At 35.5% G+C, this 21,777-nt stretch overlaps 1 protein-coding gene across 12 annotated transcripts in view; it reads right to left on the bottom strand.

Annotated features, from left to right (window-relative positions):
* The window catches only part of RAPGEF2 (Rap guanine nucleotide exchange factor 2), a 241,573-nt gene that overhangs the window by 26,857 nt on the left and 192,939 nt on the right, over positions 1-21,777 (bottom strand). For all 12 annotated transcript variants that reach the window (XM_059697740.1, XM_059697742.1, XM_059697744.1 and 9 more), the window contains 7 exons: positions 15,330-15,507; positions 7,905-8,041; positions 6,898-7,056; positions 3,064-3,216; positions 2,657-2,821; positions 390-497; positions 97-300 (listed from right to left, as the gene is read on the bottom strand). In XM_059697740.1, coding sequence (XP_059553723.1) covers positions 97-300; positions 390-497; positions 2,657-2,821; positions 3,064-3,216; positions 6,898-7,056; positions 7,905-8,041; positions 15,330-15,507 — 1,104 coding nt within the window. The remainder of the gene's footprint in view (positions 1-96; positions 301-389; positions 498-2,656; positions 2,822-3,063; positions 3,217-6,897; positions 7,057-7,904; positions 8,042-15,329; positions 15,508-21,777) is intronic.

Here is a 21,777-nt window from a genome sequence, read left to right as displayed (position 1 = left end):
ACATAAAATTATAAAATGAGTATCAATATACCAATTGACTGAAGAAAAAAAGAGAGAAATAGTTACCCTTGAAATCGGGATTTAGAAATATCATACCTGATCCCCTCGCTTCAAGCCGGCTTCAGTTGCTTTGCTGCCTGAATCGACACTGTCCACAAAGATCCCAAATCCCTTCTCTGAGCCTCCAAGTAAGATAAAAGGCAAAGGAGCTTCTCGGGATGGTTTTGTTAATGTCATCAATCTCCTTTTTGCTTTAGCTGCACATGCAATATTTAACAGCCTTAGATGTCCACCCATTTTCTGTAAGAGTTCAGAGAGAGTGGTTTCACAGACAGGCTGAATAAGATGAACCTAAAGCTGATGGTTTTTAAAATAATCACAACTATTACCTCTCTTTCCAGATTATTTTCAAATTCTTCTAGAAATCGAGTCATCGCAGGATCTCCTTCAAAGTCATTGAAGTGATTATTTACCCACAATAATACTACCCGTGTAACCTGAAAAATTAATTGTTTTCAGTAGGTTTTCTAAAAATTCAGTGCTAAAAGTTTGCAATTAAAGTGATTTCAAATTAGACAACCAAACAACCTAGTAATAGCAAATAAGAAAATAAACTAAGTACAAAAAGCTTCAGCAATGATTTTATTCATAAGGAAACGACCTTCTAAAAATTTATACACTGAATATTGACTCTAGATTGTTTTGCCAAGAAGGGTCTTGAATCTGTGATGCTTACTTACTCTCAAAATATATTTGCAACAGATTACCATAAAAACAAAGCTATAGTAAAACCAAAATAAATGAATACAAGATAAAGAAGACAGAACTTTTTAAAAAAAATAAAGGTAGAGGGCAGAATAGACACAAGGAATTAACAGTATTAAGCCTAGAAAGATCTACAAGGGAACAAGTTATAAAAGGAAAAAACTAGCTGGGAGTTACAAATTACTTGTTAACATTAAGATTCAGAAACCTCTTAACACCCGTAATTCTTCAGGAAAAATGAATAGCCTTTTCTCACCCTACACATGTGTCTTCACACAGTCCAACACTTTCATATAGGCCAATATATACACTTTCAGTTATGGATTTTATTTTTTGTACCCAGCAAGAACTATGCAACATTCATTAGACTATAAGTTCCATGAGTACAACAACTTTATGTTATGTTCTAAGGGCATCCTTAATACTTATAACAATGCTTGGCATAAAGTAAATTCTCATTAAAATATTACTAAATGAAGTGAGTATAATTGCAACTTAAATATAAAACTACTTGTTTTCTCTTATATGAGCTTAATTTTCTAGATTTGAATAACAAGATAAAATAAATTTTCTATAGAATTGTTTTCAAACATTAACTGCTTAAAATGAAAAAATAAAGCACGCTATTCTAGCAGTAAAGAAAGAGATGATGGTATATAGTTAATTTTTAACCATAGTTTAAAATACTATTTATTGTTCATATGCTGTGATAAATTATAGTATAAACCTAACCACTCTTGAGTTAAATCTTGATATTTACATTAATTTTATGTCATTTACCATCACTATTGCCCAATTCTTCAAATGTAGGAAACATATAAGATGATTCCCCTTAAAACGATATCTAACTCTTGACTTTTTTATAAAATTAAAATTTTGCAGCTGAGAAGCCAAGTTGAAAGTCCACTAGCCATATTACACACTAGAAAAACGAGATTCATAAATCATAAACTGAAAACTACCACCAACAGCAAGCAACCTTTAGGATGTGCTGGCTCTACGAGAGGTACTACATAGAGAACTTTATTTTCTATTATTCATTTTCACAACAGTCTGAAACAGATGTTGATTATTCATTTCACAAGTAAATATATGAGTGTCAGGAGGGTGAGATGGCATATAAAGTAAATGACAGAGGCAATACCACTCAAATCAAGTTTTTACGGCTGAAGAGCCTGGTTGAGATCTAGGCCTGTGACTCTCAGAATATGAACTGAAAAGCAATACTGTCCAAATGATTTCCCTAGGACCACACAGCTAGTTAGTAGCGGGACCAGCACTAGAGCTTGGGCTTTTCTCCTGTTCTGGATTTTCCCACCCTGCCCCTCCCAAGTCTGTCTCATGTAAATCAGACTGCACACGGAAAGAAGTACAGACTATGATTAACTCTCAAACTTCATAAGAGTATGTAGTTTACCATCCAATCTAGCCTTGACACGGCTCACAAACGATGCTGAAAAGGGTCTGTTGAGAATTCTATTACTGGGACCTACCAGCCAGCAATGGTTGTCATGCAATGCTGCTATGGTGCCAATTTAAAAACTGTAACTTTTCTTTTATCTGGTATACACTGACCCTCTACCTGGATGATACAGATTCCTATGGAACCCAGATGGCTGGGGGTTGTGCTTCAAACACATTCCCAAAAGAACTAAAATTTAAACATTTGTCAATAATTTACTAACATTTGCATAAAAAAGAGATAATTTTAGGGCTGAACCTAGCAACCTATAACAAGAACTAACATTTGTATCACTTTTGCTTAAAAAGTACACTCTCTTATTCCATTAAAATAATCTGAACATAATTGGCATGACAAATATACTAAAGTATACTTGTTTATATATGAATATTTCATATTTAAAAGCCAAACTAGAATATATTTTCCAACCTTATCCCTGAGGCTCGGGTCATTAAACCACTCCAGTAACTTCTTGCCCACTTCCATTGGGCTGGAAAGAAAAGTCCTGTAGGTCAATAGGAAGTCTTCTATGAAGGTTGGATCCACCACCGAATGCTCTTCCACCAAATGCATTGTTAATCTTTCTGAGGTGCCCTGTAGCAAACAGAAGGTTTAATCACTATTCTGCAGAAATAGCATCTGAAATGTTCAAATCTTCAATATAAGACAAAGTGGGTAGTGATATATATAATTAATAAAACTGCTGTTCATCAGGAAATATAAAGACTTTTTACAACTGGTAACTTTTAAGAAAAACTATGCCTAAAAACTGGGTAGGAGGATCTACAGTTGTCATACCTGCTACTGCCAATCAAATAGAACCATATTTGTCTTACCTTGATGACGATGTGTCCCTTTCTTGTTCCAGTTCGATCAAGCTCTCGGTGTTCTTTCACCATAACAATTTCTCCTTCTTCCTCCACTTTTTGCATGTTCTTCTCTACTTGGTTGAGAATACGGCAATAATCTTGCTGGGCTATGCAGACAAACTAGAATAAAATATAAGTCACATGTTAATGATAAAGTGCTTGCAAGAGACTTAGCAGTACTAATAACTCAGTGTTTTAATTATTTAACTCTGACATTTTTCTATGTCTTTCCCATACTTTCTAATGAGTGCAGTAATGAACCTTAATCAGAATTCTCCACTTTTTAATGTAGTTCTTCCTTGCTCAAAAAAGTTTCATTTTTTAGAATATTTATGTGCAGTTTATATTAAAAACACTAACAATTTTTAAAAATCAGGTGATAAAATTAGGAGTCCTTTCTCATGCTTCTTCTTTGACAATTAAAAAAACATTCGTGGAGGGGAGTGGAATCTTAAGAGGATAGACATAAAAACAATCACCATTTAGTGGGTTTTAAAAGTTTGAAAAAATTTTAAAAGCAGGATTTTAAAATAAAGATGGTTTTAATAAGAAGACACTGAAATTCCATACATGGATATGTGGAATAGATATTAAAAATTTGCTAATTATATTAATAAATCATTTTAAAAAGTCTATTTTTAAAAAAAGGTCCACAAAACAAGCCATATACTTCTAAGCTCAAATCATTATTCCTTATAACAGGTGTTAAGGGTGATCCTTGCTCTTAAAGAAAAAGTTAGCAATACACACTAAGCCATTACTCCTCCATGACCCCTAACACACACACGCGCACACACACACACACATATATAAAATGTCAGGGCTTAGGGCAAAGCACTTAATTACATTTCTTTGCAGTTTTAAGAAAAGTTAAGAACGAATTATAGAAATCACTTATTACACAAATTAACCAAGGCCATTGTTGCATCTGAATTTTGAAGGATTTATTCTTATTTAAGAAATCATTTTGGGATAAAAAAGCATGAACATTTCTTTTTCTCTTTTAATGTGAAAAGATGAAAAAAGGGGGATGGTTAAATTATAGCAAACGTAAGATAAAATATGAAAGCCATCCAAAATCGTATTTTCATAGGTCATTTAGAGTTCTGGCTTAATGTTCATGATACTACATTAAATATTTTTAGGGTGGAAAACCAAATACTGTAATATTTATAATGACATCCTCCTTCTCAGTATTTTGCAGTAACCATACAGGACTTTCTCAATTTATCCTCGAAATCATCCCATAAAGAAGGCACTACTATTATCCCAGTTGTACAGATGAGGACACAACTGTAGCATCAGCTGCTAATTTACCCAAAGTCTCATAATTATATGCTTGCCAATTAAAAAAAAATTGTATATGCATATCAAGATCTTAGAAGGAAATATAACAAAATGTTAATTATTTCTAAGCAATCCTATATAATAAAGAGGTAATATGCAAATGGTCATTATGCCGTGATGTTTAACGACCGATCAGCAAGAGGGCGGGGCATCGGGCTACCTGCGCAGAGAGCTATGAGCAACGGTGGGCAGGGCGGCCAGCTGAGGCAAGCTGCAGTGAGCTACTAGTGCAAATTATAACTGACTTTCATTTTTTAATATACTTTTCTATACCCCCCCCCTTTTTTTAACAGAAGTTGCAGGAGCAGTTCACACTTGAGAAGTACTGTATTACAAAACTGTTTCTTCCACTGAGTTGGATGATATCACTAATTTTTGTATTAAGACTTCAGAATCAAAGGTTAAAATTCAAAACATATAATTACTTTCCTTGTAAGTAACTATACATAGTTTAATTCATTTTTAAAAATTCCTTAAAAAAAACCCCCATTTCCATTACAGTAACCCCATATATAGTGCTTAGCCTTTTTGTCTCAAAAATATTTTTATTTTTTAAAACTTTTACAGAGAAGAAAAATTGTTTCCCCTATCTCCAAATAACCTTAGGTGTTATTTCTTATACTTAGTTTTAGAGAACACAATTCTATAATTTTCTCATTCATTTCCTAAAAAAGAAATATATTCCTGAGTTAAAATGACTAAGTAGGAAGAAAAAATGTATTTTAAAGAGAAATGTACTAAAATTAATCTTCAAGACTAAGAATTTAAGAAAATTAAAATGTTTGATTTAAAATTCTCAATGTCTAGACAGATAGTTTGGGCATTTTTTTTTTTTTTTGAGATATAAATGACATTCTCCAGTTTATTCCATATGCTTTTATCTGCAACTATCAGAATATGTGATTCAAACTTATGCATAAGGATTCACATCTGCACTAAATCCAAAGCTAAGGGTAGGCTTAGCACTGATTGAGTCAGTGAAGCAAATATATTATGAAGGACTCAGGCTCTTTTGGTCTTTCGATACAAACATTCACAGTCTGGACTTCAATCTAAAGCAAGTTCCTCATGGCTCCAGGAAGCATGCCAGTGACAACTAAGCTTCAAGCTTCCTCATTCACATGCAGGAGAGTGAGAGAGAACATTGCTTCTAGTTTGGGCATTTCTTCAGCAAACTAAAATGCCATAAAAAAGAAAAATCCCAAACTGAATTTCTAATATGGCCATACAGAGCTGATATCTAAAAAGAAATTTAAGATGAAAACATTTAGCTACATTTTTATTAGAAGATTTATTTTTGCTTTAAGAAGTTTATAGATATAGTGAGAAATTAATAGGTAAAATAGAATTTTAACTGGTAAATTCAACTTGTGAATTTTTTTGGTGAGGTTTATACTTTCAGACAGCTGTTGACAAATAAAAAGTATGCATTATGATCTTGGCACTATGATCTCTCTCTCTCTCTCTCTCTCTCTCTCTCTATATATATATATATATATATATGTATATATATATGTATATATATATATATATATATATATATATATATATATATATATATATATATTTATGCAAAATGACCCCTAGGGAGTTTGGAGTTTGGGAGACTGGGAGTTCAATCACTCACTATGACGTGCACTGACCACCAGGGGGCAGTGCGGAACGAAGGAAGGCCCGGATTGGCCTTGATCACCAGCCAGGCCCAGGTACCCTACCCGTGCACAAGGCCTCTAGTATAAAATAAAAACCCAAACAAGATTTTGCTTATAAAAGGCCAATGGCAGTTTATGTCACAGTACTATTTTCCCTTGGGCACATGACATCACAATTTATATTAATCGACTTAATTTTCACATTTGGTCTCAATATTTTCTCGTCTTTAATTAAATGTTTTTAAATAATGAATATTAACATAGTATCAGCACTGACATGTTAGCTAACAAATATTTTCCTTATGTCAGCAATTATTTTTTACTAGTAAGTCTTTCTACTGAGTCATACTAAGATTAATTTTCATGACTTCTAAAATTAATCCCTTATCTTGTACATATTAAATAAAAATACTGCATAACTGTACCAGATCATCTTTATTAATCTAGTTATACAATTTATTTTTAGAATGGGAGTTTTACTCCCATATATTTTGATGAACAGATTATCAATTATTAATGGAAAATGTTAAAATATCATCTGTATAGAACACTCTTTTTAAAAGAACATATTTCTAGAACACTTAGTTTTTGTGTAGTTCAAATAACTTTAAGGGAGATTTATTTTTAATTTCCTGGGGCAGGATAACACTAAAAGCACTAAAAGTAATAGTTCTACTTTAAAATCTTACTTATAAATCTAAAAGCTGACCTATTTATTTAGGCATAAAAGTCTTACCATAACTACAGATAATATGTTCTTTATTAAGCATAAAATAAACTTTTTAAAAATGATATTTTATACCTGGCAGTCATCCACTTTTGTTCTCATTACTCCTTTCATGTACTCTTTGTCCATGGTGGGAGAGACACCAAAACTATTTCCCATACATAATATTTCTGCTTTGCCATCTGGGTAAGTCACTTCTACAGAACCATTGAGAATCACTGACCAGGAATCCAGCTAATTAAAAAAACAAAGACGAAACAGAAAATAATATCATGATCATGCAGTTGTAAAAGAATAGTCTCTACACATGATTTAGCAGACTTTTCATTCTAAAGATGGAACAAATAAGTAAAGCTAACTGTTTACCAAATTCACAGAACAAGGAACAAGGCATAGCCATGTATGTAGTACATATCTTCATGTCTAGCACAGGGTGTATGTCATTCTGATCTCTCGGTATGGCTTTGCATATTATTCTCTAAAAAGACATAAGGGGCCTTAGCTGGTTTGGCTTATGGATAGAGCGTAGGTCTGCGGGCTGAAAGGTCCAAGGTTCGATTCTGGTCAAGGGCACATACCCGAGTTGCGGGCTCGATCCCCTGTAGGGGGCGTGCAGGAGGCAGCCGATTAATGATTCTCACTCATCACTGATGTTTCTATCTCTCTCTCCCATCCTCTCTGAAATCAATAAAAATACATTAAAAAAAAGACATAAAGGGAAAGTTTCTTCTGTTCCCCAAAACACATGTAGTAAGTAAGAAAAAGTGATCACCATTGCCTGAATAAGAAAATTAGTTTCTTCTGACAAAAGGCATATTATAAACATTTAAGTTTATTAACATTAAAGTTAACACATAACAATATCTTTATCAATATCATTTGAAATACTGTAAATAACCAAAAACAAAACAATGGATTTGGAATACTTTCACATAATAATGAGCCTATCATAACACTTGACTTATTCAAACTTGTTTATTGTTTTTTTAAGGGGGAAAAAGTAAGAACTGGCTTTCTGTTCATTTGCTGTATTGACAGAACCTCAAACAGAAACTTTTTAAGTGGAAGAAATATTTACTAACCTCTTCACCATCATTTAACACTATGGTCCCAGCTCTTTCCACCACTGCAAATACCATCACAGCACAGAGTTCTCGTCTCACTGACATTGTCATATTGGCAAACGCGGGCAACTGGTGCATAAATTCCAAGAGTTGTTCTGAAAAGAAAAGATGCTCAGTGTAAAAATCACATTGTTTTTTAAAACAAGCAATCAAAAAGAATGCTCTAGGGTTCTTTATTTTTAAATGCCCTAAGATTCGACCCATTGAAAAATGTAATTACTTTAAGTATCTTTAGTACAAGTTGGCTTTCTTGCAGGTCTACAAAGATTTCTGTCGTTCTGAGAATAGAGACATTTCCTTGTTGTGTCAGGAGCAATAGTATACACTGTAATTCAAATTCTAATGGGAATGAATAAATTAATAAACTTCAAATGAGAAATTTCTATTGAAAAACGAGCTGCGATTTTATTAAGGCTTATTAAGGGGTGAAATGATGAGCAGAAATGAAATAGAGCTCTGAGAGGTCTCCGAAAGCCACTGAAGTCCATTTCAGTGCCTTTGGGGAAGTGGATGCCCAAAACAGTGAGCAGAAATAGCTACCCTCAATCTACAGATATTCCAGGATTTAGAAACCAAGGGGTGTTTTCAATGGATCAGACAATCTATGAAAACTGGTCAATTAAAACTTTATATTGTAACATGTAAGTGACAATATTAGTCCTTATCCCACAGATGGACAAAAAAGAAAGACATGTTTGATCACTCCACTGGCGATGCTGTGGAAGAGCACTTCTACTTTGGTGTAAGTCTAGCTGTTGAAGAGATGAATGACTTCACAGTCTTTTCAAGTCCTGTGGTCTCGATTTTTAATTTTCTGTATTACTAGGTAGATTTACTAATTACTTACTATATTCTTTCCTTACTCTTCAATATGGCTCTATGAGGTACATGATTGTTGCTGTTTTTGTTTTTTAAAATATGTTTTATTGATTTCAGAGAGAGGAAGAGGGAGAGAGAGAGATGGAAACATCAATGATGAGAGAGAATCGTTGATCGGCTGCCTCCTGCATGCCCCACACTGGGGACTGAGCCTGCAACCAGGGCACGTGCTGTGACCGGGAATCGAACCATGATCTCCTGGTTCATAGGACCACGCTCAACCACTGAGCCATACCAGCCAGGCTTGTATTTTTTAAAAATCTCACAGGGAGGAAACAGACTCAAAGCCATATAATTAGGTGACAGCAGTAACATGTTTCAGGACCATCTGCCTCAAGAGTTCACGCTGGACATCACAGGCGTGAAGAAGAGCAGAAGGTGTGTGTTGGACATCATTTGAATACTTACTAGTTATATTATTTTGGGAAAATTTATGTAATTCCATTAAGGCATATTTTTCTCATTTGTTAAAAAATAATATACACATCTTTATTGGGTACTTGTGAGGATCAAATGCAATAAAGGTTAAGTCCTTAACACAGAGGAAATATTTAATAAATGAAAACTGCTACCGAGCTGCCTCAAACAGATTGTCGAGCTGCAGCGGGAAGGCCGGGGAGGGTTGGGGGGCAGGAGGTAGGGGGGTAAGAGATCAACTAAAGGACTTGTATGCATGCATATAAGCATAACCAATGGACATAAGACACTGGGTGATAGGGGAGGCTAGGGGACTGTCTAGGGCGGGGGGATAAAATGGATACATATGTAATACCCTTTGTAATACTTTAAGCAATAAAAAAGAAAAAAAAAAGAAAACTGCTACTAATGTCTTTAATATATTCTTACCTTTCAAATTTTTAGCTAAGTAAAAATTCCACAATATTATTTTTGTTTCCCACATAATGAAATTCTCCCCTTGAATATTCCTTCTATCTATTAATATTTATGACAAATTTTATGTTGTTGTATATAGCTTAATTGCAAAAACAATGTAGAATAGAACGATATATTCTATATATGAATGTATATTATACATATACATATACATGTATATTGCATTTCTATAAGGTCAGACTGGGTGATTTTCTCTGGTTCTGCTGGGTAATGTCTGCTCTGATTAGACCCTACGTCATCCCTCCTGTGTAAGACTTTTCATTACACAGGGTGGCTTTGGTAATCAGGCGCATAACAATCACAGGTGGTACCCAGGGACTCTTTCCAACAGGACAGTGTTCTTCAACTTGACCCAGACTGATGTGTCAAGAATTTAATTTACTGTTGCAACCGGCTTTTTTCTTTTAAATGAAGAAGAAAGAGCATTAAAGCACATCACTTACAGAAACAATGAGTAGGTGTGTTTGTGTTATTTATTCCTGGGGACAGGAATAAAGCAATTTTGAAACCACTGCAAGAGATGACCCATATTTATTACATATGGGAGGTAGGAATCATTGTTTTACAAATGCACTGACCTTTTGGTTTAACACATAAAGGCAAATGAACACATCATGGTCCTCTGACTAACACATTACAGCTCTGCCATTTCAGCCTCTGTTTCTTCAACTCCCACCCACAACTCCTCAAAGTAAGGTATGAAAGTATCACCTATAGATCACTCATTTTTTAATATATATTTTTATTGATTTCAGAGAGGAAAGGAGAGGGAGAGAGAGACAGAAACATCAACGATGAGAATCATTGATAGGCTGCCCCCTGCTTGCTCCCTACTGGGATCAAGCCTGCAATCCGGGCATGTGTCCTTGACCAGAATCGAACCCGGGACCCTTCAGTCCTCAGGCTGGCACTCTGTCCACTGAGCCAAATCAGCTAGGGCCCATTTTACTCTTTCCTTTCCCCTAATAAAAGCCAAAGATTCATGGTCTTAAGAAAAATATGAGACCGGAAGTCGCCAGAAATGTTTTCAATTTAATATAATGTTAAGACAATAATCAAAGTCAAATTACTAACACAAGTATGATGGAACAATTTGAAGTATATGAATATGAAGTATAAAATATAATCACTAATACTTGCTATAGTGATTTAAGTGCCTTGCGTAGACATTTTTCTTGCTTTTTGGCAGATTCCTACTCCATTAGTAGATCATAAAATCAATTTGTGATATATGAGTAGTGGCTAACATTAAAAAAATACAACATGAAAAAAAATACATGATGGAAAATATGTGTGCTTCACATATACTAAGGATAAATAATAAAGGAGGAAGAAAATATCTGATAATAGAAAATGTCCATAATTCTTCAGGCTCAGTTGAAAAACAAAAAATAAATAAATGGTTAACCAGATGGCATCTAAGCGTTTTTAAGACTCTCAAAGGTTCATTAATGGTATCACTGATTTTGTGGTAACTTCTATCTTACTACTTACTATACTGGAGGTTTAAAGCAATTAAAAAAATGGAAGAATTTTTATCGTCAATATTAAACAATAGGTATAAAATGAAAGCATTTGGCTATAAGTGCTCAATATAAACTCTGATAATGCTACAGGGATCTTACAGAGTTAAAGGTTTAGAGCAGCCAAGAATTCAGAGCTTGGAATGGGGTAGAGTCAGGCAGTTCCTAGGACATAGGAAGAGAAAAAGCCATGGATGGGAGAAGCAGATTTTTGTTCTTCTATATTGATTGGAATAATCTATTACAAATATGTTTTGTTTGGAAGGGAATATTGCTGTTTATGAAAAATATTAGCCATTTTAAAAAAACCTTTTTTTCCTAGTAAATGTGACACAGTGGAAAACCAAATAACTTACAAGATCAGAAACTGAAGCCAATTCAGAAAATTAGCTTACCTTATTTACTTTGGCTTAATTTTATGTAAGAAACAATATTAATATTAAAAAAAAAATCTATAGAGTTTTTGGTACATGAAGGGGGAAAAAGAAATTCTTTGAAATCACTGATGTTTCTATCTCTCTCTCCTCCCTTCCTCTCTCTCTACCTTAATGTGTCAAGGCCTCAAAACAAAAAATTAAATTAACAACCATCCAATCATTGGCTACCTACAAAAATTATGAGTTAGGAGACCAAAAATGAATAAAGTCCCTTCCTTCAAAGTAATGAAACTAAGGTACACCTAAGACTCTAGGGGAACCCAAAGAGAAAATGGTAATTCTTGCAGTTTTAAAAATATGAAAAAATATTAGCAATTTCATTTGATTCAATACCCCCCCCCCCCCCCCCCCCCGCCCAACATACACCATCCCTTCTTTTCTTGTGTGGATAGGAAGAGAGGCATTTAGAGAAAATATCAATTATCCAGATGTTTGTAGTTCATATGAAAGATGTCTGTTTTAACTAAATTCTAGAAGATGAGCTAGATTTAACAAACAGTAACAGCAAAAGATAAGGCTAAGAATTCTCATGTGTGGTTTTATTTTGAGGAGATAGATAGAAGAAGATCTAAGATCTCCTGTGGACCAAACAACATTCATTAAAATATTATTTTAAATTAAAGTATATTTGATAAGAGCAAACATCAAAATCACTGCTGCTTGCAAGAGAATTGGTATTCAAGGACATGCTATTCACTATAGATATTATATCAACAAGCACATTTTGAAAAAAGAGAGCCTTGCATTATTTTGTAGGAATCAGCATAGTTCTTGCTTTCCAGAAATTAGGAGAAAAACTTCAGATATAAAGTAAAAGCCTTACATTTTTAAGAATGACATGCTACATATATTTTAACACTAGTCATCATTTTCTTCCATAACTATACTTAAAATGAACATATTCAAAAGAGAAGATACATTAGCTCACAAAAGGGTAATTTCCACATCAGTCTGCTCATAAGCAGCGTTCAGTCTAATTTACAACATGCTATGAGCAAGGATTCTGGAAGTCAAGTTGAACACACTTCAGTTTTATTCTCTCTTAAAAACTACAATGAAGAGATTTTTAAAAAGAAGTTGGCAAAGACAAAGAGGAGAGTGAAATTATGGACACTGGAAATCAGATGCACATGCGCTATCAAAGAAAGCAAAGCCCTATGTTTTCAGGGGGTAAAACAGACCCACTCCAATTTATGCTGCAGGCCCCTCAAAACACTTAGAAACTACCAGCACCTTTGGAACGAGGAGTGGTGAATATAGAGAAGGAAATGGGCTAAAATGAGAAGGAACAAGAGGTGTGTATTTGAGAAGCAGTCAAATCCCTTACTCCAGCAAAGATAAGGCAATAATTATCCAGAACAGGTTGAGGCCAAAGGCACACCTAGCTCCTTTCTCACTTCCTTCAATTATGAGCCCTTTAAGCAGAATTACTGGCTCTACCTTCCTAAAACAGGCTCCTATTCACTATCCTCCCCCACCTCCATTACCCCCGAATTCCCCTTTATTCTTCAGACTGCAATGGAGCAAGGACCTCATCTGCCTTCCTACCCACGGATGCCAGCACCTAGAATAATGCACAGTACATACACAGAATGTGCTCAATCTAATCAAACCGTTATCACCCTATGATATCTACACTAATAAAAGAGAAAAATGGTAATTGGCGTATGACGATACCCTTTTCATTGGCTAATCAGGGCTATATGCAAATTAACTGCCAACAAGATGGCGGTTAATTTGCATATGTAGGCACAATGCAGGGAGGCGAAAGGGAAAGCAGGAAGAAGCCCCCTGCCACTGACAGTGATCGGAAACCCAGGGGGGAGCTAAGAGCTAGGGGGCAGGGCAAAGGCGGCCCTGGGGCCGCCTTTGCCCTGCCCCCCAGCCATGATCGGAGAATCAGGCGCCTTTGCTGCCCTGGCCAGTGATAGCAGGAAGTAGGGGTGGAGCCAGCAATGGGAGCTGGGCACGGTCGAAGCTGGCAGTCCCGGGAGCTAGGAGTCCCTTGCCTGGGCCTAAAGTGGAGCCCACGATCGCGGGGACGCTGCAGCTGCGGGTCCCCGCTGCCCGGCCGGACACCTCAGCCAGAGGCGTTAGGCCTGGGCAGGGGCGGAGCCTGCAACCGCGGGGAGCTGGGGATCCCCTGCCCAGGCCTGACACCTCTGCCGGAGGCCTCAGGCCTGGTCAAGGGGCCGATCCGGTGATTGGTGATCGGAGGGTGATGAGGGCAAACTCCTCTGGCCGAGGCATCAGGCCTGGGTGGGGGGCTGAGCCGGGGATTGGGGGGATATGATGGTCCCCTTGCCCAGGCCTGAAGCCGGGGTCAGAGGCGTCAGGCTTGGGCAGGGGGTGGAGCAAGCGATCAGAGGGAGATGGGGGTCCTCTGCCCAGGCATGATTCCTGGGCCAGAGGCCTCAGGCCTGGGCGGGGGCCAGAGCCAGTGATCGGGGGGAGATGGGGGTCCCCTGTCCAAGCCTGACACCTCTGGCGGAGGCGTCAGGCCTGGGCAAGGGGCCGATCAGGCGATCGGAGGGTGATGGGGGGCTACGCCTCTGGCTGAGGCATCAGGCCTGGGCAAGGGGCCGATCCTGCGATTGGAGGGTGATGGGGGTCAATGCCTGAGGGCTCCCATTATGTGAGAGGGGGCAGGCTGGGCTGAGGGACACCCCCCCCACACACACACCCAGTGCACGAATTTCGTGCACCAGGCCCCTAGTTCATCTATAAGTAGCTACCAATTCCTATAAATGGCTTTATTATATTTTAATATCTAATCCCAGGTTTTGCTTTTTCATCCTTTATTTCCTAGCCTATGCATATAGTTTAAATGATAAAAACTGTTTTTCAGACATAATGTCTGTCTCCCTCAAACACACATGCAACAAGCCACTCATAGTTATGCCTATACTGTGCAATCTAAATAGATTCAGTTCCTTGACTTTCTCTTCAAATACGTACTGACGCAAAATGAGTTGGGGGAGTGATAGAACAGATAATTCAGACTCAGGTAAGTATGGTTACAGATTCTAGACCTTTGGTGGAGAGAAGACTCTAAGAGAAGTTGCTCTCACTCCCAGTATGCTGAGGAGAAGCCCGAGTGTAGAAGGTGCACTCAACACACTAAACCGTTATCACACAATCCACTGTGGCCTGATGGGAGAGGTGGGGGAAGGGTAGCTCAAGGAAAGGGGAGTGGATATAAACTATTTATAGCTTTTTAACCTTAGGGTGTGTTTAAAATAAGACAACTCCCACAGCTCCTATGCTGCACCTTGACATTCTGTTGTCTTCTTCTACTCAGTCATATGGAATCAGAGCAGAAGCAAAGTCACCGACAGGACAGTTTCCCCAAGTGCCACTTGACTAATGTTTACCTACAGAAATCACGAGCTTAAAAGGAACAGTGCTCACAAGAAAATTAATAGAAGTAATGTTATTTGCAAGACTTTTAATTTTTTTTGCCATAAAGTAAGCTAAGAAAAGGCTTATGTGGAAAGTATGTTTTATTTGAAAGTTTTATTTGTAGATTCTTAAAGAAATTGGCTGAGCAAAATGGACTACAAAAATATGTTTTCAAGAAATACGACTGTTTAATTTTACTTCTCAAGACTTTAAATGGCTCTTAGATTCACTTTCTCCTCCAAACATACCAATGTCATCGTCTGTCCGGTCAATGGGGTCCTTCTCCAGGCAGTCCCGCACGATGTCCCTGCTCATCAGCGGATCCGAGGCCCGCTCAATGTCTTCTTCATCGTCGTCGTCCTCAGAATCCACTGCTGTTTCCGGCAACCCACTCAGGTCCATATCACCAGCCTCACTTTCTGTGGCCTTAACACAGAGCAAAAAAACAACTTTTTAACTGTTTTAAGTACATATTTTGTACACAAAAGAAACAAGAACAAATCTAGTTTAAAATATTAAAACGTTTATTATATCAATTTTTCTGTAATAAAGTTACATGTATCAACATCAATAAGTAGTTATGTACCCAGCACTACATAAAATAATTATTTCAACAAAATGAGTGATTTTATTCCCTATTAAGTTTTTTGTTGGGATTAATAATTTTATCTCTATATTTATTTCTTATCCAAGCTATCATGACATTTAAAACATAGTAAAATAAAGAAGAAAAAAAACCAGTTTGTTTTCACTCCATTTTTAAAAAAGAGAATGACTTAATAAGCTCATGTTAATATTTTCTAAAGCTTAACAAAAATAATTTTAATCACATTTTCACTTTGTTAGGTACCTTTCCTAAAGTAAAATACGTATGTACATTGTAAGAAAAACTTAGGGTGAAAATAATTGAAGACAGAATACCTAATGAATATAGGATAATTGAAAATGTCTGTAGGACAGCTCTGCAAGCAAGGCCTTAATAAATATCACTTAAAAACACCATCATGAGCAGAGGTGCGCCAGATGGGAGAGCAATAAGGCCTGTGGCCAAGGCAGAGAGAATCAACTGTGGCTCGCTCAGAAAACACATCGCCTAATTTAAATTCAGAATCCAAAGAATTGTTTCTAAATTCCAGAATGAAAATGAAGTAGAGCTTGTTGTGATATAGTATGCCAAGGCTGTGAGCAGAGAATCAAAGCCAACATTGTTGCTATTGGCACCTTATGTCTGACGTCTAGAAATGTGACAATTTGCTTATGCTTGTTCTGACTACATTTTCACCTGTTTCATCGTTATATTGAAGATGATTACTCATCACCTTATACTTTCAAATTTACCATCAGTCCTCTATATACACATTCTTTAATATTAGCTCAGGGTGAGGAAGGGACCCTAATGAAGACAGAAATAAAAACAGAAAACTCTTTTAAATGCCATAGTTATATAACAAGGTTTTTCTTTAATTTGTAAACATCTAACATATGATAAGAGATGAAAAATAAATGAATACAATCTCAGAGAAATCTTATTATTTAAATGAATTCTATTTGTCTTAAATAGAATAAAAAAGACTTTCAAATGTGAATTGGATCAATCCCTCCAAAACTGAACCCTCACCCATTCGTGTTAATGATCATTACTTGTTTTCTGTTATGTGTATTCTATTCTTTAAGAAACTATGCTTAAAATAACATTCACTAAACCTAAAGATGATTTTTATTTTATTTAAATAAATATCTTTTATTTTAAAATACTACAGAATTCCTTTTAATAATATGTTTGAAGTTAAATCAATAACTTTTCAGGAACCTACTAATTTCGTAATATCACTTTCTCATGAGCAATGAGAAGTTTGGAGACAGAGGGAAGTTGAAGTTTAATGAACACTAACTGGTCTACAGAAGGGTACTCAACTTAAGAGGAATGCCTGGAACCTAGTAGTTACTGAATTTTATTTTTTGCTGAATCAATACACAAACTCAGAGTTTAACAGTTCAATCAATTCTACCATTCACTATGTGACTTTAGCAAAGTCCCTTAGCCTCTATGAAAGCAATTTTATTATCAGTAAACTGGAATAGTATCTTGCCATTCACAGGATTGTTGGATCAAATAGGGAAAAGAAAGCCAATAACAGGCTACATAAAAAGTTCCTTCTTCATGGGGACACATTTTTCTCACCAGTAGTTGCATACTTTTACCTCTCCCCATCCCTGCTATGAGCCTCGCACACAATTTATATTAGCAGAATCTGTAAAAAAAACCAAAAACAACCCCCCTCCCCACAAAACTATGGTAGAACCCCAACCCCTTACATACTGTGAAAAAAATTTTCTCAGGCTAAATGCATCCATTATATTCTGGCTCAATAGCTCATAAAATAATGATAAAAACAGTGATTCTATATTTCATGACTACCACGTATCTAGAATATTTGATGTTTTTAATACAAAATAATCTTCGTAGCTATTCAGCAAATTAGATTGCCCCTATTATTTTTAATCCTCACCTGAAGATACTTCTTTTAAAAATTGATTTTACAGAGAGAGAAAGGCAGAGGAAGGGAGCGAGAGAGAGAGATCGGTTGCCTCAGGGGATCAAAACCACAATCTGGGCATGTGCCCTGACTGGGAATTGAACCTGAGACCCTTCAGTGCATGGGTCGATTCTCCAACCAACTGAGCCACACTGGCTAGGGCAGATTGCTCCTATTTTTTAGATGAAAAATTAAATATACTGTTCAATATAAATTAAAACAAAATCCAGCAACTGTGTCAGAACTCAAAATCTGGTCTAAGCAATACAAACTACTAAATAAATATTTTGCACTATAATACTTTGCCCAGTTTTCTCAAAAGAATATGTCTTCATAAAGAAAATAAGTTAAAACATAATAAAGCAATAAAACATGTTCTGCTTTGTTACGTCATAAAACATGAAATGTTTAAAAATATATATTTACATATAAATATAAAACACTTGCTAATTTCTAGTTTCTCCTAACTATAATATTACTAAGATTAATGCTTGTCGTTAAGGTCTTTTATTCTAAATAATGACATGCACACAGACACCTTATATTTAAAAGGTATCTGATTATATTTATCTCAGGAGAAAGAAGAAAGGCTTATATATTTTAGTTAGGCAAATAATTCTGTCCTAAATTAATTTATCTTTCAAATATATAACCTAATATAGATTTAAGTGCACATTATAGCTATAGTCATAATCTCAAAAAAATCTATATTATGAGATCAATACTGAAAGCTCTATGATCTATTTAAATCAAAAGGGACTACATATATTGTTATTAAAAATACAGTTCTTAAAACCAATTTACTTTGCATTTTTTAAAGTTGCTTTAGATATTTTTATTTATTTTCTAAAATATATTTTTATTGATTTCAGAGAGGAAGGGAGAGGGAGAGATAGAAACATGAATGATGAGAATCATTGATTGGCTGCCTCCTACACGCCCCCTACTGGGGATCGAGCCCGCAACCCAGGCATGTGCCCTTGGCCAGAATTGAACCTGGGACCCTTTGGTTCAAAGGCCAACACTCTATCCACACTTAGCCAAACTGACTAGGGTTACTTTGCATTTTTAAAGGTTATCAAGAAAAAGAACAAAGTGAGGAAATATTACATGCCATAAAGCTCTAGTGAAGTGTTAATTTACCTAAAATAAAAATAACTATAGTGCCTGGCTGGAGTGGCTCAGTTGGTTGAGCATCATCCCATTCACTGAATGGTTGCTGGTTTGATCCCCAGTAGGGGAGCTTCCAGAAAGGCACCTGATCGGTTTCTCTCTCACAGCAATGTTCTTCTCTCTCCTAGCATCTACTCTGGTGAGAATTAAAGAAAAATAAAAACGACTATACATGTTTTACATTAAGTACTTAAAAATCATTTATGAAAAAACTTTTTGCTTACTAAATATCCCACACATGGATACCCATGTTTAAGAGGGTTGCTTAATAGAATTCTTGATTTAAATAAATTTTGTGCAGAATTTCAAACATACATATTTAACTCAAACAGTACCTAAATTTAGGCTAGATATAAACTTAGGCTAGAAAATTATAGTGAATGCTAGTGCTGATACTAATTTGACCGAGACCAAAGTAAGTAGGAGCTGCAGACAAAACCAATACATATGAAGTATGAAAATACATTTCAAAATAAATATAATGCTTGTATTAAATCTAGTTTATGTATCGTAATTTATACTGTTCCTAATTTTATACTTCCAACATTTTTATTTCAATATAGGGTTTAAAAATATGTGTATAACTAAAAGAAAAGAATAATTCTTTAAAGCTCTTAATGTAAATTATTAGGTTTCTTTCAAAAAATTAACAATCCTAATAGGTATAAGAATGTCTATCTGTAAATATTTACTATAAGAAAGTCTGCTAATTTGATAGAAAAAATATTTTCATATTTAAATCCTCATATACTCAATTACTAATGTTTTAAGGTATAGATACTTGTGTGTTCTCTTCTGCAAATTACCTACTCTTGCCCTCTGAATATTGTTATATTATGAGCTGAGTATTTTTCTTATTAATTTGCATAAGAGAGTTATAGTCTGACTTTACATGTCTCAGTTGATCTTATAATTATTAATTTTTTGACCATTCATTATACCATTAAGAATTTGATAATTCTTGGAATTTAACCTTAATTATGGTATAAAGTGAGATTATAAAATGACCCCTCCACCCCAAAATCCATTTATTGAAAAATTCATCACTTTCTTCATTAATTTGTGAGGTTTCCTCTATTACAACAATCCTTACACACCAGTTCCGTTTTGCTTGAGCTCTCTGTTCTATTGATCTATTTATGTACAACTATTTCCAGTCCACCTAAGCCATTGCTCTGCTAATCACACCATTTATCCAGGACCTTATCAAGGCTGGAAACTGTATTGTCTCATATCACCAACTTAGCCATTTCTGCTTTCTATTACCAACAGCCTCCTATTTGTTTTGTTTCCATCCATCTTCCATCTGCTTCCACCTGCTTTCAAGGTAACCCTTTTTTAAAAAAACTGAAGCATGATCTTCAAGATTCTTACTTTCTATCTCTAGCTCTCACACCTTCAGCTAATGTTTCCTAGTTTAATATTTCAATCACATTCATTAAACACATTTGTACTGCATGGCCATGATTTTCTGGCAGTATACTAGGCTCAAGAGAGACAAAACAGAGAAGTCCCGACTTCTTGAGCCAGCATTCTTATAGGAAGACAGAAAGTAATAATACTTTCAATTAAAAATCTAAATAAAAGAACTAGCCAGGAAGGAACCAAAATATAGGACCTACTTTTTAGAGGGGAATTAAATTTAAAAAAATACAAAAAAAAAACACACTGAGCCCTAACTGGTTTGGCTAAGTGGATAGAGCGTCGGCCTGAGGACTGAAGGGTCCCAGATTCGATTTGGTCAAGGGCATGTACCTTGGTTGCGGGCACATTCCCAGTGGGGAGTGTGCAAGAGGCAGCTGATTGATGTTTCTCTCATCAATCTTTCTAACTCTCTATCCCTTTCCCCCTCCCTTCCTCTCTGTAAAAAAAATCAATAAAATATATTTTTAAAAAAACCCACTGAGAAAATAGTACTTAAAAAAGAAGACTGAAAAAAAAGGATCACATAAGGAGAAATCATTCCGGGCAGAAGGCAAAAACAAAGCTCTGCAGCTAGAAAGAGCCTGGCATGTTGCTCCATCCGTCTTTATATTACACTCATATAACGAAACTTCAGTCACATGTGAAGCCAAATCTTTGCTTTCTTTGTGTAGAGAAAATTACTTAAAAGGGCAGAGGAAATTCGTTCTGTATTTTAGGGCACCAACTCAATTGAGCTGCACTGCCCTAGTCAATTTGCTTTCTTACTCTCTGAAACTGCTGTTTCAAAACTTCTCTCTCCTTAAATCTCTCCATCAGCCAAACCTCTCGCTCTCAACAAATGAACTCAATTCTTCAAGAGAATAATAGAAGCCATTAGATAGAAACTCTTTCCAAACTTCCCACTCCAAACCCACCATGGTATGTCCCTTTTAAAACAAAGGAGGGTTTCTTTTCTTACAGCTAGTTATCCCACTGTGCTCTTGAATTCCTCTCCTCCCAACCTCTCAGAAAAATTATTCTACACTTACATTAGCAATATAAAGACCCCACCAAAAGGGCCTTTTTTGGTATATTTTAGTCACTTTTCCTAAATTTGCATTTTCTAACTCAATGAATTATTAGCAAATTAAAAAAAATATTTTGCTTTTAAAACATTTTTTAAAATTCCATAGTTCCAGTTTCTTTTCTATTCATCGGTATCATAAAAATTTATTTTGAACATGTAACTACATCTATAGGTAAGAAAAACAATGATCTAATCTTAACAATCTCTTCCTTTTTTGTCATACACAAGACTTCAATAAGAAAAACTTACCATAAAAGCATAATTATGCAGATATCCCTTACAATTTTAGTTTAAAAAGTCACAAACCGAATACATCAATACTCAAATTAATATTTAAAGTCAAGAGGAACATTTCCATTATAACAATTCTATTAGAAGTTCTGATAACTGGTAATATTAGAGGCAAATACAATTAGATAGTAGTTCACTTCTTAAAACAAACTACAACATACTATATGTCTGTGTGAAGCATAAACACTAACACTTTATGTCTGT

The sequence above is a fragment of the Myotis daubentonii genome, chromosome 5, assembly GCF_963259705.1.
Source record: "Myotis daubentonii chromosome 5, mMyoDau2.1, whole genome shotgun sequence".
Taxonomy (NCBI): Eukaryota; Metazoa; Chordata; class Mammalia; order Chiroptera; family Vespertilionidae; genus Myotis; species Myotis daubentonii.
The sequence above is the reverse complement of the archived record's forward strand: the minus strand, read 5'-3'. Positions and strand labels throughout refer to the sequence as shown.